Genomic DNA, 15,678 nt, shown 5'->3' with positions numbered 1-15,678 from the left:
CAGACCCACGCAGGAGCTGTTGCTGAGAATCAGAACTAAAGGGCTCAGAATTGTGCGAGGTTCGCCCTCTATTTATGAATCAGATTCTAAGTGGAAACCACAGTCGTTTCCGTGTTTCTCATTCATGCTTTAGCAGAGAGGATGTGAGCTGACGGGTCTGGCCTGATCTGCAGCTTGTTTCTCCATCAAGGTTCACACCTCATCCGTTTCCTTTTAGAAACCACCGCCATTTTGAAGTATCAAACCACAGAATGTACCTTGCTGAATTTGGAGTGGGTGTGCTTGTTGCGCTAAGTAACCCGTTGGTGCTCTCCGTGCTGTCCAGCTTAGTCCTGTTTTGAAGCCAGTCACATGAATAGTGCATACTGACATGTGTAAACATACACATATACTGGGGGTAGTGGTCTACAGGCATAGTGCTGCAGACACGTGGAAAACAGTTGTAACTTTTTGAACACGGACTTGAAGATTGTGTTCAGGGTAATTTGAATGCGTTGATTTGTCTTTGATTTTTCTTTCTCTCGTCTTTCTTTGCTAGCATTAGGGCTTGCCATGGCTTACCTCTCATCAATGGGCAGAGCTGTGACCCTTATGCAACTGTTTCTCTTGTGGGCCCTTCCAGGTAATGTTTACACAATTATTGTGAAGACTTTTGAGTTTTAGTGTGTCTGATTGAAGAGTGACAAAGCAAATACTGCCATGAGAGCTTGCACAGGAAGGCACCTGACCTGCCATGCTTGCACCCCTGGTTCGAATCCAGACCCCACTGCACTGGAGGGGAAGCTTCAGTGCTGTGGCATTCTTCCTTCTGATTCTCTCTCTCTCGCTCTCTTGCTCTCTGTCTCTCTATCTGAAAAAAAGTTAGCTCAGAGCTATGAAGCTCCAGTGACAGGACAAAATTACAACATGAAGGTTCTAAGAATAACACTAAATAGCTACTTATGACAAAGTCATGAATGCTTTGAAAGCAAAACCTCTCAAATGTAATAGTGGAGTTCTGTTATACACTTGCAAACAACCAAGTCCCAGTTTTACAGAAAGAAGATGATTGTCATTTCAAATCTGCCAGACTTTCAAGCTGCTGGTGTGGTGGTGGTGGTGGGGGGAGCTGTTTTATGGTTGTTAAAAATGCACCTTAAAACAGAAATTTGACCTTCTTCATTCATAACCAGGCTTCTTAACTTTCAAATGTCTTAACTTTTATGTAGGTCAAGTACTGTTTCATAAATACCAGCTCAGGATAATAGTGCATTTTCCTTATTCGTATCTGGAAAGCAGCTTGGGACCAGAAATTAAAAAGGCCTTTTCAAATCCAGAGATCTTAAGCCTGGCAGAAGTGACCCCAAGCTGCAGACAAATCAGTGAGGTGCCAGACATGGGGAATTCTGGTACCATAGCATTGGTTTGAGTTCCATATGCAGATTCATTTATAAGAACCTGTAGCACTTTGAACCATTTTGCATTTTTATCTTGATTATGGTTTCTTTGAGAGACTGGCTTGTCTGGAATTTGTCTGCAACTTGAAGATTAGAATCAGGAAACATAGAGCACAAAATTTCTACCATACAAACACAGGCATGCACCCTTTTTCCTTAAGCCCAGTTCTCTAGATAGCCTTTCTTTAGAAGTCACTTTGAAAAATGCATTTTTTTCCTTGTATATGAAGTATCTAGCTGTGTGTCTGGCACTCCATTGGTGCTCACAAAATTATTATTATTATTATTATATTACTATTACAAATGGTTTTCATATTTAAAAGCAGATACTCAGCCCTGTCGCCTTTATACTTCAAGAGGAATTTAGTTTGGCACTTCAGATGTGCTTAACCTATTAGAGCTGGGGGTTTTATTTGTAATCTATATCTGACAACAAATTCTTTATTGTAATTACTTAGTAACATGGATGGAAACTATTTAGCATGTTAATTTGTGTTTTAAAATATTTTTCTAAAAATCTGTTAGAGAGAGAATGTGAACTTTTGCATTACTCTGGCATATAACATGGGGCCTTACATGTACAAGTTCTGCACTGAGCTACTTGCCCTACTCATGAATTTCTGTTTTAAAAATACTGTAGTCGGGCCAGGGAGATGGCAAGGTAATGATGGAGCACAGGACTTGCATTCTTGAGGTTTCAGTTGCCAGAGCTAAGTGCTGCTCTGACTGATAGATAGGGGCCAGGTGGTGGTGCACCTGGTTGAGTGCACATGTTACAGTGCATAAGGACCTGGGTTTGAGCCCCCTGGCCCCCCAACTTACGGGGGAAAGTTTTGTGAGTGGTGAAGCAGGGCTGCAGGTGTCTCTCTGCCTCTCTCCCTCTGTCACCCCCTTCCCTCTCGATTTCTATCTCTGTCCAGTAAATAAGGATAATTTTTTAAAGAAATGTAAGGATAGATAGTTACATATATAGTCAGTTATTGGGAGTAGAAGATACCTCACCAGAAAGAGCATACCCTTTACCATTGGTGAGACTCTGTGTTTAAGCCCCAGCACCACATGCAAGCAAAACAGCACTGAGGGAAGCTCCACAAATGGTAGAGTGGAGCTGTGGCTTCTTTGTTTCTCTCTCTACCTCTGCCCCTCTCTCTGTCTATATCTCTGAAATTAAAAGAATGAAAATGTCAGCCCAGGAGCAGTGGAATCACATGTCCGTGAGGCCCTGGTGCTAATAATAAAATAATAAGCCACTGTTGCTTTTGCCATTGTATTTGTATAAGGGTTACCATTGGGGCAGGCGCGGTAAGGATAGGCCAGATGTGACCTCCCTTTACATTTCTTTGAATCTATAGTGATCTCCAGGAAAAAACATTTCTCAGGACACTCTTGTAGCTGAAGCCCCAAAAGCAAACTGAGTTAAGAATACTTCTGTGTGTGTGTGTGTGTGTGTGTGCGGATGGTGGCACACTTGGTTGATCACACATATTACAATGCACAAGGACCTGGGTTCGAGCCCCTGTCCCCACCTGCATGGGGAAAGCTTTGCAAATGGTGAAGCAGGGCTGCAGGTGTCTCTCTGACTCTCTCCCTCTCTGCCACTCCCTTCCCTCTCGATTTCTGGCTGTCTCTATCCAATAAATAAAGATTAATAAGCTGTGTTGTTAAGAAAACAAGACTAAGGGAAGCTTGGCAGTCGGTCCTAAGCATCAGTAGAGTGAGTCCTTAGCTGCAGGGAGATGAGCAGCCCAGTTTGGGCGCATCTTGGGTAGATTAAGCTGTGTACTCTTTGGAGTTTTCAAAGGCACCTCATTTCCCCGTATGTAAAATTGAAAACTCAAGTCTTCCCTGAGTCATCTTAACAGTTAAACCAAGGTCAGCTCCCTGGTCGGAAGAAGCATGTTTTATAATTGTGTGCTATTAAGTTCTACAAGGTAAAACTCTACCACATTGGAACAGGAATGACCAAAAGAAGACAAAAGTAAAGAAGAAAACAAGCAATCCGCAGTTTAATGAGATCTTTTATTTTGAGGTAACTCTTTGTTTTTATATAAATGTTACTGTTGAGTCCCGCTTGGCTTTCTAGTTTTCAAGCTATAACAATAATAATCGTATCAACGAATGCAGCTGAGCATTTTCCTTCTAGAAGCAGAATGGGGTTGGAGTGCAGGGGAGGCCCCCAGAAGGGCACAAAGGCACAACTCTTGTTCATTCAAGGGTGAGGGTGGAGGTAGGGCGGCATTTAGGCCACAGCACTGCCCAGCCACCCTCAGTGTCACACCATCCTACACACACACACACACACACACACACACACACACACACACACACACACACACACACACACACACCAGTGACCATAGGATTCTCCTGCAGTCCTGGCCAAAAACCACCACTAAAGCAAATATGGTATCACATGGTAGTTGTAGTCCTAGTGAACTTTGAACAGATCACTTGATGTGAGGTTCCAGTTTATTATCTTATGAAAGAATTTTTTTTTTTTTTTGTAAGAGAAAATAGTAGCCACTTCACCCAGCCCAGAGTTTATGAAGCCCAAATGTAAGGATACTTTGAGACTGTGACTTGCTGTCTCATAAAAGCCTTTTCATTCAGTTCTTTTTAGTCCAGTTCACTCTATGAACACATGCTTTTTTTTTTTTTTTTTTCTCATGGAGAGCTTTCATTGCCTTGAAGTTGCCTTAGAAGCCAATCCTTAGAATTCTGTATTGTGGAACATCTAATAAATTCTTACCCAGAGTATTTGAAAAATCACAGGAAAGAAAAATTAAGCTTGCTAATTTCAAAGAGTGTGCTTTAACTGTATATTGTGTTGCTGTTGAGATTAACATGCTGGGAGATTGGATTTTTTTTTAAAGGGATGCCATCTGTTTTTCTTTTTTCGTGTGTGTGTGTGTGTGTGTGTCTGTCTTGTATTCAAAATGAAGAGAGTAAGGGCACAGCTAGTCCTGCCTGATTACTATAATAAAGGAACACAAGTTGAAAATGCCAAAATTGAAATAGAAAGAATTGTGGGGGCGGCGCCACAGGAGAAAGAACAACAAAAGTACTAGTGTCAGACTTTTCCATTTCGTGATGGAGGACTTAGTACAGTTGTTCTGTATCTGTTAATGGCTATTAAACAGGCCAGGAGAAAATAGAGAAGGGGCAACAGATAGCTTGCACACAGGTGGCCTTTTGAAAGCCAAGGTCTTGCTGGCTTGCTGCATCCAACCACACACATATGAGGCCTTGAGACGGTCATTCCAAAAGGCCCTGCATTCGCTGATTCTAAGATAAGGGTTAACGCCTGTTCTCTTGCTAGAGCAAAGCACACTGAATCACACGTGCGGCAGTACAATACACCAGGTGTTGGCGTGGTCGGATGAGCTCTGCTCCAGCTGAGCGGAGTTAGAGGGAATAGATTAGTAGAGAGAAGACACCTAAGGAGAGAAAGGCAGAGAGTTAAAAAAAAAAAAAAAAAAGAGCAAGTAGTGGTTTGACTGAAAGGATTATATAAGAGTAAGGGAACTACAGTTTAAAATAATAATAAATAAATGAGCAAAGAATCTAGGAGGTGAGACATGCTGACAAGTGTGAAGTCCTAAATTGAGTCTCCAGTATTGCACATGCCAGAGTGATACTCTGGCTCATTCTCTCTCGCTTAAATTAATTAATATGTTAATTAATCTAGGGCCCTGGGTGGTGGTGCATCTGGTTGAGTGCACATGTTCCCATGTGCAAGGACCCAAGTTCAAACCCCCGGCTGGCCCTCCTACAGGAGGAGACCTTCATGAGTCGTGAAGCAGTGCTGCAGTTGTCTCTCTTTCTCTCTCCCTCTCCCTTTTCCCTCTCAGTTTCTCTCTGTCTCTGTCCAACAACATTAAAGTGTGAAATATTAAAATGAAGGTTAAAGAAATAAATAAATTTGAAAATATATTTAGAAATAAAGATCAGGAAGAACTAATGAAAGGCATTGAGTGCCTTTGGGCCTGAAAGTAATGAGTGAATATGGTAATTTGGGAAGAATTAAGCATGATCTGTGGGCCAGGAGGCTTAGAGAAGGAAGAGGTACAGAAGTTATTGTAGGGAGCCAGGTGGTAGTGCAGCGGGTTAACTGCAGGCGGCACAAAGTGCAAGGACCCGCAAAAGGATCCTGGTTCAAGCCCCCAGCTACCCACTTGCAGGGGAGTCAACTTCACAGGCGGTGAAGCAGGTCTGCAGGTGTCTGTCTTTCTCTCCCCCTCTCTGTCTGCCCCTCCTCTCTCCATTTCTCTCTGTCCTATCCAGCAACAACTGCATCAATAACAACAATAATAACTACAGCAATAAAAAAAGGGCAACAAAAAGGGAATAAATAAATAAAATATATTTTTTTAAAGTTATTGTAGTTCAGTGGTTAATAGGAAGCAGGGGTGGTCTGATTCAAGAGTGTAATGTAGAAATTGCTAATAATAGATGATAAACTACAAAGGTCATGACAACTAATTATAGAAGAAGAAAAGAGGGGGTGAAAATCAAATGATATCCCCTTGATTTCATTTTAAATCTGGCTAAATAGTAAAGTTAAGAAGGAAAAGATAAGTGGTTCCGTTTGGAGTATAGTGGGCATGAAGCTGGCAACATACAATCCTCCAATTGGGTGACAGTTCATGACTGAAAGTTAAAATGGCTGATGCTGGGGGCCAGAGATAGATAGATAACTCACTGGGTTGGCATGTGCCTTACCTTGTACACTGCCCACATTTGAGCCCCAGTACCACATGAGAGGTACTATGGCACCAGAGAAAGCTCCAATACATCAGTGTCTCTATCTGAATTAAAAAGCTGCAATGCAAAGCCCTAGTTCCACAAAACAAACAAACAAAACAAGCACTCAAGATTTGCTTATGGGGAGTCAAGAAAGCCAGTGGAGAAGAGGTATACAATAGAGGACAGTGAAGGGGTTCAGCCCTGCTTCCCACAGGCTGGTGAATTGGCGCCCATCACTGTGTGTGTGTGTGTGTGTGTGTGTGTGTGTGTGTGTGTGTGTGTGTGTGTGTGTGTGTGTGTGTGTACTCAGTCCTCCACATTATGGAGAGTCGGATAACACAGGTCGCCCCTGCACTTGAGAGCAGTGTTCTGATGAATAAGATAATGGAGGTGGAAGCACTTTGCAAACCATGCAGCTTTTAGAGCCAGGTTCTAGACGAAGCCTTGGAGAAAACCCATACCGAACAATTCTGAGGAAGTGGTGGTGGCAGAGGAAGAAACAAGGGGGTGGGGGTGACGGGCTATTAGTGCCTGGAAAACTTCAAAGCCAAGGCCTTCCAGACAGGAGTTACAGTTCAGATGAGGATGTCGCGGAGAGCGAGAGCCAGGACTCGGTGATGAAGAGAGTGGAGGATTTGGGGAGGAAGTCCAGTTCCAAGGAGTTCTGGTGGTCCAAGCTGAGGAAGCTGGAGGCTGTCAGCATGGAGTGTAGTTCTGAGCTCTTTGTTAGAGGAAAGAGAGAAGACTGTGTGATTCAAGGAGTCAGTCGGGAATGAGATTCTTAAACTTAGAGAGGCAGGTAACCTAGGGGAAAAGCCGTCATTAAAATAGGTGGAAGACTGCCAGCTGCATGGCCAGCGCCTCCTCTCATTCAGACCAGAAGGAGAAAACGTCAGTCAGAAAGTTCTGCGTGGGATTGGACATGTTCAGGTGGGGCTGAGGTTGAGGGCACTCCTGCCAGTGGTTTTGCTGTTTTCAGTACAAGTGAGAGAAGGAAGAGGAAGGGTATCTTGAGCAACGTGGGGAAGGTGTTCAGACGTTCATAGTGCAGCTTCACCGAGATGGAATATTCCTTAAGGCACCCACACATGACAGCTAAGTCTGAGCACCTGAAGCTACTCCCCACTGAGCTGATGAAGAAGGGCAGGCAGGAGGGGCTTCTCTGACTAGTCGCACAACCCTCTTCTCTGCCACTCCAGTTGCTGTTTTTGTATTTAGCTTTTACAGAAAACATCACCTAGGCATTTGCCTCTGCTTCCATCCCTGATTGAACATTTTAGCAGTGATAGTTTGTTAATTTCATGTGGGGTGGGGGGGGCGGTTTTGGAAGAAACCCTTAAAATGTTTTTGCACTAAAATATTTTGTCCACAGGTAACCAGATCCAGTAGTTATACCAGGAAGTCCCAGTTCCAGGTAGAAGAGGAGGACATTGAAAAGTTAGAAATTAGGTGTGTACCTTTGAATTATTTTTCTTCACCTTTGCCAGTCGACAATCTTAAACTTAACAGGAAAAAGTGGGCAGAGCACACTAGAACTCTGGCAAACTGGTTGATGAAACTTAGCAGATACCCTGACTTTAACCAGGTTATCGTTTCAGACTCTGATTTCTCTGCAGAAATAGTCAAGGTGTACTTGGTTTATAAATAAAGATAACACGATTTTCACTTGTTCTCTTGTATTAATTTTAAGTCTTCCAAATTTAATTGTCCCCTAAAATTTCCAAATCATAGCACACTAGATATGAAGTTGATGTAGAAAAATAACTATGTACTAGCCAATTAGAAATAATTTTTTTATTCTTCTTAACATATCTGCTGTCTAACAGAAATTTCAGTGAGGTAAGAAGTCTTATAAGATCATTCAATAGGTGCATGTGTTTGAAGTTTGTGCAATTTTTAGGTCTTAAATATGCAGTTGGGAAGGAGAAAGTCTTGTAAATGCATGTGTAGGTGTGGTGTTAACAGTGTGTTTACCTAAAGGTTGTATTAATCACCTTTTGAATGATCAGGTAATGTATTTTTCTAAATCACCTATCTCTACATATTAACGGGTGCTAGTTGAGAAAGAAACTATGGTCTCATGTTGGTTTCTTTTCTCAGATCCAGAACAATAACTCTGCAGTCCTGATGGACACAGGTTAAAACAGACTTTGAAACTAAGAACCTTCAGTACTTTTCTTTTAGACTAGTTACTCTCTGTGCTATTAAATAAAAACTACCCCAGTATTTTCGCTTTCTTGAGTTTAGATAGTTAGATATGTGACAATGCTGATAGCTCTTCCAGATAAGCATGTAAAATTGATTACTGTAAAGCCTATCGAAGTAGTTGGTGATATGCACTGTCTTCAAAATTGTTTGCCAGAATTAAAGTGAATTTAAAATTTTCAGGATCGACTTGTGGAACAATGGAAACTTGGTCCAAGATGTTTTCCTAGGTGAGATTAAGGTTCCTGTGAATGTTTTAAGAAGCGATTCCTCTCATCAAGCTTGGTAAGATTCCAATTATCCTGGTGAATTCTAGAGTTGATAATTCTCTTTATTCTATATGTGCAAATGTGTGCTTAACTACAAGCATATTTTATCTTTATGCTGAATGTTGAACTATTAATTTATGTATGTGTTTCAATGAAAAAGAAACAAACAGATCCAGGCAGTGGCACACCTGGTTGAATGTACATGTGACCATGCTCAAGGACAGGGTTCAAGCCCTGCCCCTATCTGTAGGCGGGAAGCTTCATGAGTGGTGAAGCAGGTCTGCAGGTGTCTTGTCTTTCTACCTCTCTATCTCCCTCTCCCCTCCCAATTCATCTCTGTTTTATCAAATAAAAGAGAGGGAGGGGGAGTCTGGTGGTAGCGCAGCGGGTTAAGCATATGTGGTGCAAAGCATAAGAACCGTTGAAAGGATCCTGGTTCAAGCCCCGGCTCCCCACCTGAAGTGGAGTTGCTTCACAGGCAGTGACATAGGTCTGCAGGTGTCTATCTTTCTCTCCCCTTCTCTGTCTTCCCCTCCTCTCTCCATTTCTCTCTGTCCTATCCAACAACAATAATAACTACAACAATAAAACAAGGGCAACAAAGGGGAGCAAATAAATAGCAAAAAAAAAAAGAGAGAGAGAGGAAGGGTGCAGGAACCCAGCGAGCCTGAGAAGGGGAAGCCCTTCAGGCTCCTAGGAATTTTAGACATTGAAAACATTCCCTGTGCTTGACAGTCATTATTATATGGTTCATGGGGATCAGTTGTAGCTGGCCTTGGACATTTTTTTTAAAGAATTTTTTTTAATTTATTTTATTTTTGAGAGAGATGCAGAGAGAGACGCAGAGAGAAACACCACTCAGCTCTGGCTTATGGTGGTATGGGGGATTGAACCTGGGACTTTGGAGCCTCAGAAATGAGAATCTGTTTGCATAACCATTATGCTATCTCCCCCACCCTCTTGGACATTTTTTTTATTAACCGGTAGAATTAGATGATCATGCGATGTTGGAGTAGGAGGATTTATCTTGATGACGTTAGGATGCTGGCTCCACCGTAGGCATAATTACACGAAGCCAAGAACCCAGGAAAGAATTGCCAGAGAAGGAATGAAAAACAAGATTCTATATGAAAGCACCCACCTTGGTCCTGAAAAAAAAACAAAGCAACAGCAAGAGCAACAGCTGAGCAGTCACTGACGTCAGTGTGAATGAAGTGGAGAACAATGCAAAGCCAAAGAAAGAATGTCTTTTTTTTAAACACCTAAATGAATTTATTACAAGTTTTCAGGTCATGCCACTGTTGTGTCTAGGCTCAAGCTAGTGTGTCATGCGTAGATATTTCTTTGTAAAAAGAATATTGTCAGTATTTCAAGGAATAAAATCATCCAAGTTAAACTTTTTTTTTAATGTGACTGTTCTCTGACTTCTAAAGCCAATGCTATTTCAAGACTTGAAGCAAATTATAGCTCTACCAAATTTGACAGTGTTCTTCCATTTCTTACAATAGGCATGTCATCTCCCCAAAAGCTATGGTATAGATTTATGTTTTAAAATAAAATATTTAAAAAGCAGAGAGAGAGGGGGGGGGGAAAAAGAGGGGTGCAGGCAGTGGAGCACTGCGTTAAGCACACATAGTACAAAGTGCAAGGATCCCGGTGTGAGTTTTCGCCTGCCACCTGCAGGGGGGTCGCTTTACAGGTGGTGAACCAGGTCTGCAGGTATCTTACCTTTTTTAAATTTTTTTATTTATTTAAAAAAGGAGACATTAACAAAACCATAGGATAAAAGGGGTACAACTCCACACAGTTGTCACCACCAGATCTCCGTATCCCATCCCCTCCCCTGATAGCTTTCCCATTCTTTAACCCTCTGGGAGTATGGACCCAAGGTCATTGTGGGATGCCGAAGGTGGAAGGTCTGGCTTCTGTAATTGCTTCCCCACTGAACATGGGCATTGACTGGTCGATCCATACTCCCAGCTGGCCTCTCTCTTTCCCTAGTAGGGTGGGTCTCTGAGGAAGCAGAGCTCCTGGACACATTGGTGAGGTCGTCTGTCCAGGGAAGTCTGGTCGGCATCATGCTGGCATCTGGAACCTGGTGGCTGAAAAGAGAGTTAATATACAAAGCCAAACAAATTGTTGAACAATCATGGACCTAAAGGCTGGAATAGTGCAGATGAAGTGTTGGGGGATACTCACTGTAGACTGTTGTGTACTTTGCTTTCAGGTATATATTTTGTCCTAGTTTAGGGATACATGTGAACATATGCTCTTTCTCACGGGACCTAGTCTATATCTAGGTTTTGGGACTTTGTTAGGAAGTGAACCGCCTGGAATGGAATTAGAGAATACTATGAAAGGAAAGGTCTCACCCGAGTAATGAAGCTGAAGGGTTGTCATTCTACACCTGAAGTCTCTGAACACAGTCTGAAGTGAAGCATGCTGAAGCATTACTTGTTGTGTTGATTAGGTTATGATCGGTGGATGCAATATTGTTTGGTATGAATTGAGAGAAGCATGCAGGAAAGTGCGCCCCACCCTAAGGTTCCAGGACCGGGGGGATATAAGCTCTATAGTGGAAATGTGGGGTTCCTGCTGTCTTAGGGTCCAAGAAGACAATAGATAGTTGTTATAATCACATTATTTGGTAATTGGGTTAACTTAACAAAGGTGTCTTTCTCTCCCCTCTCTATCTTCCCCTCCCCTCTCAATTTCTCTCTCTCCTATCCAATAAACAGAAGAAGAAGAAGAAGAAAAGAAAAAAAGACCACCAGGAGCAGCGGGTCTGTAGTGCCAGTACTGAGCCCCAGCGATAACCCTGGAGGCAGAGAGAAAGGGAGACAGAGAGAGAGAGAAAGGAGAGATGCCAGAGCACTGCTTAGCTCTGACTTGTACTGCTGGGCACTGAACCTGAGACCTCAGAGCCTTAGGCATGAAAGTCGTACAGTCATATTTTAAATTTGCAATAGACAAATCCAGGTCATTGACAATAATTGATTTGGTCACTAATGTATTGTTAAGAAATATAAGTATGTTGATTGATTTGTTACTTGGCCTGTGTTACTGAGACAACATAAATGTGTTGTCTAGGGCTGTTTTTCCATCTAGAAACTAAGTCTTAACTCTGAAGAGAAAGTGGAAAACATATAAAACTTTGTGTGAAATTTGCTCACGTGAGAAGGCACTAGGTCACAAATCAGCACTTGCAGTTCAGAAATCTTAGTGGTCATGGGAACTGGATGTGCAGGAAGCTGAGGGTTTCTGGTGGGCACCAAGCTTAACGAGGGATCTCAGCAGTGATCTGCCTTCAGTATATCCCATTGAAGTGCACAGTGGATGGCCCTGGTGTGACCATTGTGAGTTACCTAATTTTTGTTGCGCTAGGTGAGCTCATTGACTTTCAGGAGCTCTGGTGGCTCACTAACGGCTACAATAATGTTCTGCCTCTCAGCGACTTCAGTAGTGAAGTTAAACTGCTGTTAAATTAAACTGAATGTTCGGCTTCTCAACTGGCATTAATTCCCCCAGTAGAATCAACCAAAAACTACCGTTTCTTCTGACGATTGCAGTTAAAAGCAAGTATATCCTGTCTCTTTCGATAGGTTGCCCAGCAACTCATGTGCTAGACCTGGGTTTCAGCCTCATTTGCCTTTTAAGGCCCTCTTTTTTAGAACGCAGGTTCAGCTGCCTGGAAGAGGCCTTGAAACTTGAGTGTTTTTGAGGGCCTCAAAGGTGGCTCAGCAGTGATGCCATGCATGCATGAGGCCCTGGGTATGAGCTTGGTTTCTGTGTAAAAAGGACAGAAAACTTGAGTGAGTGTTTCTTGGGTAGGTATTTCTTGCTATGGGCATAAGTGTCTTTGATCTTTGCAAGAAAAAGCTTTCTCCTGATTGACTGTCTAGTAGTCTTCACTTTGGGTTCTGTGCCCTCAAGTAGTTCCCCCTCACAGCTCTTTTTTTTTTTTAAGACAAAGATACATATTTTATAAATTTAAAGAAATGTTAAACTTGGGAGTCGGGCGGTAGCGCAGCAGGTTTAGTGCACATGGCGCAAAATGTTAACGGACCTGCATAAGGATCCCAGTTTGAGCCCCCAGGCTCCCCACCTGCAGGGGAGTCACTTCACAGGCAGTGAAGCGGGTCTGCAGGTGTCTATCTTTCTCTCCCCCTCTCCTTCTTCCCCGCCTCCCACCATTTCTCTCTGCCCTATCCAACAACAACAACATCAATAACTACAGTAAAACAACAAGGGCAACAAAAGGGAAAAATAAATATTTTTTAAAAAGAAAAGCTAAAAAAATGTTAAACTTTTTTAACTGGCTAGATACAGAGGACTTAAGAGGGAGGAGGGAGTAAGAGAGAGAAGGAGAAAGAGACATGCCTGCAGCACTGCTTCATCACTTGTGAAGCTTCGCCTTTGCAGCTGAGGAATGGGGGCTTGAAACCTGAGTCCTCGTGCATGGGAGCATGTGTGCTCAACCAGGTGGGCCCCCACCCAGTCCCCCAAAAGTATATTTTTATGAGAGCAACCCAGGGCATCAGTCAGCTCTGGCTTATAGTGGGACTGAACCTGGAGCCTCTGGAGTCTTGGTCATACAAATGCTGTGCTTTTCCAGCACATGTAATACTAGGATTTGAACTCTGGACCTCAGACTTGAGACTACAACATTGTATTGATTGAGCCACCTGGATAATTAATTAATAATTATTAATGACTGTCTAGTGTATGGGTATGCTACAGTTTATTTAAAAGGGCTGACATTTTAATAAAAACGTAAATGAAACCTATCATTAAAATTATTTTCACCAGGAAAAAAAAAACACCAAATGCTGTGCTTTTAACACACTGAGTTGTTTCCCAGATCCTAGGCTGGTTTTTGGAATCTCAAGATCCTTAACTTTTACCCCTTGCCAGTACAGACCTAAGATTTATTGGTTATAGCGCCATTTCCTGTGTTGTAATTTCTAGCACACATCCACAAAGGGGAAAACAAGTTAAGCTTAGGCATTATGCAGAATGGATATATGTAACCCCTTTCACACATACCTGCCTCCACAGATCTTCCACCTTACAGAAAATAACATACGTTTAAGAGAACACGTTTCTAAACTCAGTTCCATAAGCCTTAAAAATTATTTGCCGGGAGTCAGGCAGTAGCGCAGCGGGGTTGAGCGCATGTGGCACAAAGTGCAAGGACCTGCAAAAGGATCCCGGTTCGAGCCATCAGCTCCCCACCTGCAGGGGAGTCTCTTCACAAGCGGTGAAGCAGGTCTGCAGGTGTCTCTCTTTCTCTCCCCCTCTCTGTCTTCCCCTCCTCTCTCCATTTCTCTCTGTTCTATCCAACAGTGACGACATCAATAACAACAATAATAATAACTACAACAACAATAAAAAAACAAGGGCAACAAAAGGGAAAAGAAACAAATATTAAAAAAAGAAAATTACTTGCCACACTACTCCGTATAAAATAAAAAGTGAGTTATTTTTCCTGGAACCCCTCAGAGTGAACTTGAAATGTGTCATCATAGCCTGTACTTCCATCTTGATATCTCCAGACAGACAGAACCTCTAGGTCTGATAAATCTTTGTCCAGCTACCTTGTCAGGATTTAAGAACATTGAACAAAAATTCAGTTTACTCCTGTAGTTTCTATTGCTTTTCTTTTAAATCCCATAGTCATCTAAAATACATCCAAGTAGCCTGCTGAATGTGTAAGCGCTAAAAGTTATACAGAAGCACAGTTAGAAGCATCTCGTCTGCCTTTGCTCTCATAGATGTGAAGAATAAGAAGAAAATCCAGTGAAACCAGAAATTAAAACGCAGAGCCTCCTTTGTCAGTTGTAGAGTTGTAGTGTCCTCCGGTGGGCTCTGTGGTAACTGCATGGAAAATTGAAAAAGGTTTCATTTGCCTTCTGCATTTCCAGACATGTTCTTCCTAATCTTGATCTTAGAAAAGAAAATAATTATCAGTAATGTGATTCAACTCTCTGAAAAGCCTCAGCTTGATTTCTTTTTTTAATCTTTATTTATTTATTTATTCCCTTTCGTTGCCCTTGTTGTTTTATTGTTGTAGTTATTACTGTTGTTGTTACTGATGTCATTGTTGGATAGGATAGAGAGAAATGGAGAGAGGAGGGGAAGATAGGAAGGGGGAGAGAGAGATAGACACCTGCAGGCCTGCTTCACCGCCTGTGAAGCAACTCCCCTGCAGGTAGGGAGCTGGGGGCTTGAACCGGGATCCTTATGCCAGTTCTTGCACTTTGCGCCACATGGGCTTAACCCACTGCGCTACTGCCCAACTCCCTTGATTTCTTTTTTGTTAATTTTTTTTTTCAGATTTTGTACTTAGTATTTATCTTCGACAGTCTTCCTGAGAACTGATTTTTGGTAGTTCCTACTTAATTTTATTCTCAAATTATCACTGATTTGGGAATACTGGGAGGTAACTCATCTGGTAGAGCACACACTTTGCCATGTGAGGACTTAGGATTGAACCCAGCCACTGCTTGGGAGAGTAGGCAGTACTGTGCAGTAGTGTCTCTCCTCTTTGCCTCTGCCTCCCTCCCTGCCTTTTATCCTCTGTCTAAAGAGTCTCGTAGGAGTGGTGGAATCAAGCAGAAACAAAAGACACTAGTTGCAGGAAGGAAAACAAAAAAAGGAAAGGAAAGAAATGAAATGACATGATTTGTTTACCTGCCCATTTCTTTCTTGGCCATTGATTTCTGTTAGTGATGTGTTTTCACGCTTGAACCGGGATCCTCACACGGGTCCTTGACCTTTGCAGCATGTGCACTTAAGCCACTGCGCTACTGTCTGACTCTCTCTTGTCTATTTTTAAAATAGGCTAGTCTACTAGGGATGCCCATAGGCGACAGGATACAGTCAATATGAAAACTACTGACTTGAGTTTATAATAATCCTTCCCATTAATGAGCTTATTTTAAAAACAAAAATGGTTCCAGTTAACGAGGGATTGTGATAGGCCTGTAGATTTGTCATCCTGTCGCTTGTGATGTGTAATG

The 15,678-nt window shown here is 42.3% G+C and overlaps 1 protein-coding gene across 3 annotated transcripts in view; it reads left to right on the top strand.

The window, feature by feature from the left end:
• RASA2 (RAS p21 protein activator 2) overlaps positions 1–15,678 on the top strand; it is a 117,568-nt gene that overhangs the window by 68,165 nt on the left and 33,725 nt on the right. For all 3 annotated transcript variants that reach the window (XR_009551519.1, XM_060197488.1, XM_060197487.1), the window contains exons 6-9: positions 539–622; positions 3,393–3,465; positions 7,555–7,631; positions 8,571–8,672. Coding sequence is in view for 2 of the 3 variants with exons in the window: in XM_060197488.1 (XP_060053471.1) it covers positions 539–622; positions 3,393–3,465; positions 7,555–7,631; positions 8,571–8,672 (336 nt within the window). In the remaining variant the exon portion in view is untranslated. The remainder of the gene's footprint in view (positions 1–538; positions 623–3,392; positions 3,466–7,554; positions 7,632–8,570; positions 8,673–15,678) is intronic.

Source organism: Erinaceus europaeus, chromosome 9 (genome assembly GCF_950295315.1).
Source record: "Erinaceus europaeus chromosome 9, mEriEur2.1, whole genome shotgun sequence".
NCBI lineage: Eukaryota > Metazoa > Chordata > Mammalia > Eulipotyphla > Erinaceidae > Erinaceus > Erinaceus europaeus.
The sequence above is the reverse complement of the archived record's forward strand: the minus strand, read 5'-3'. Positions and strand labels throughout refer to the sequence as shown.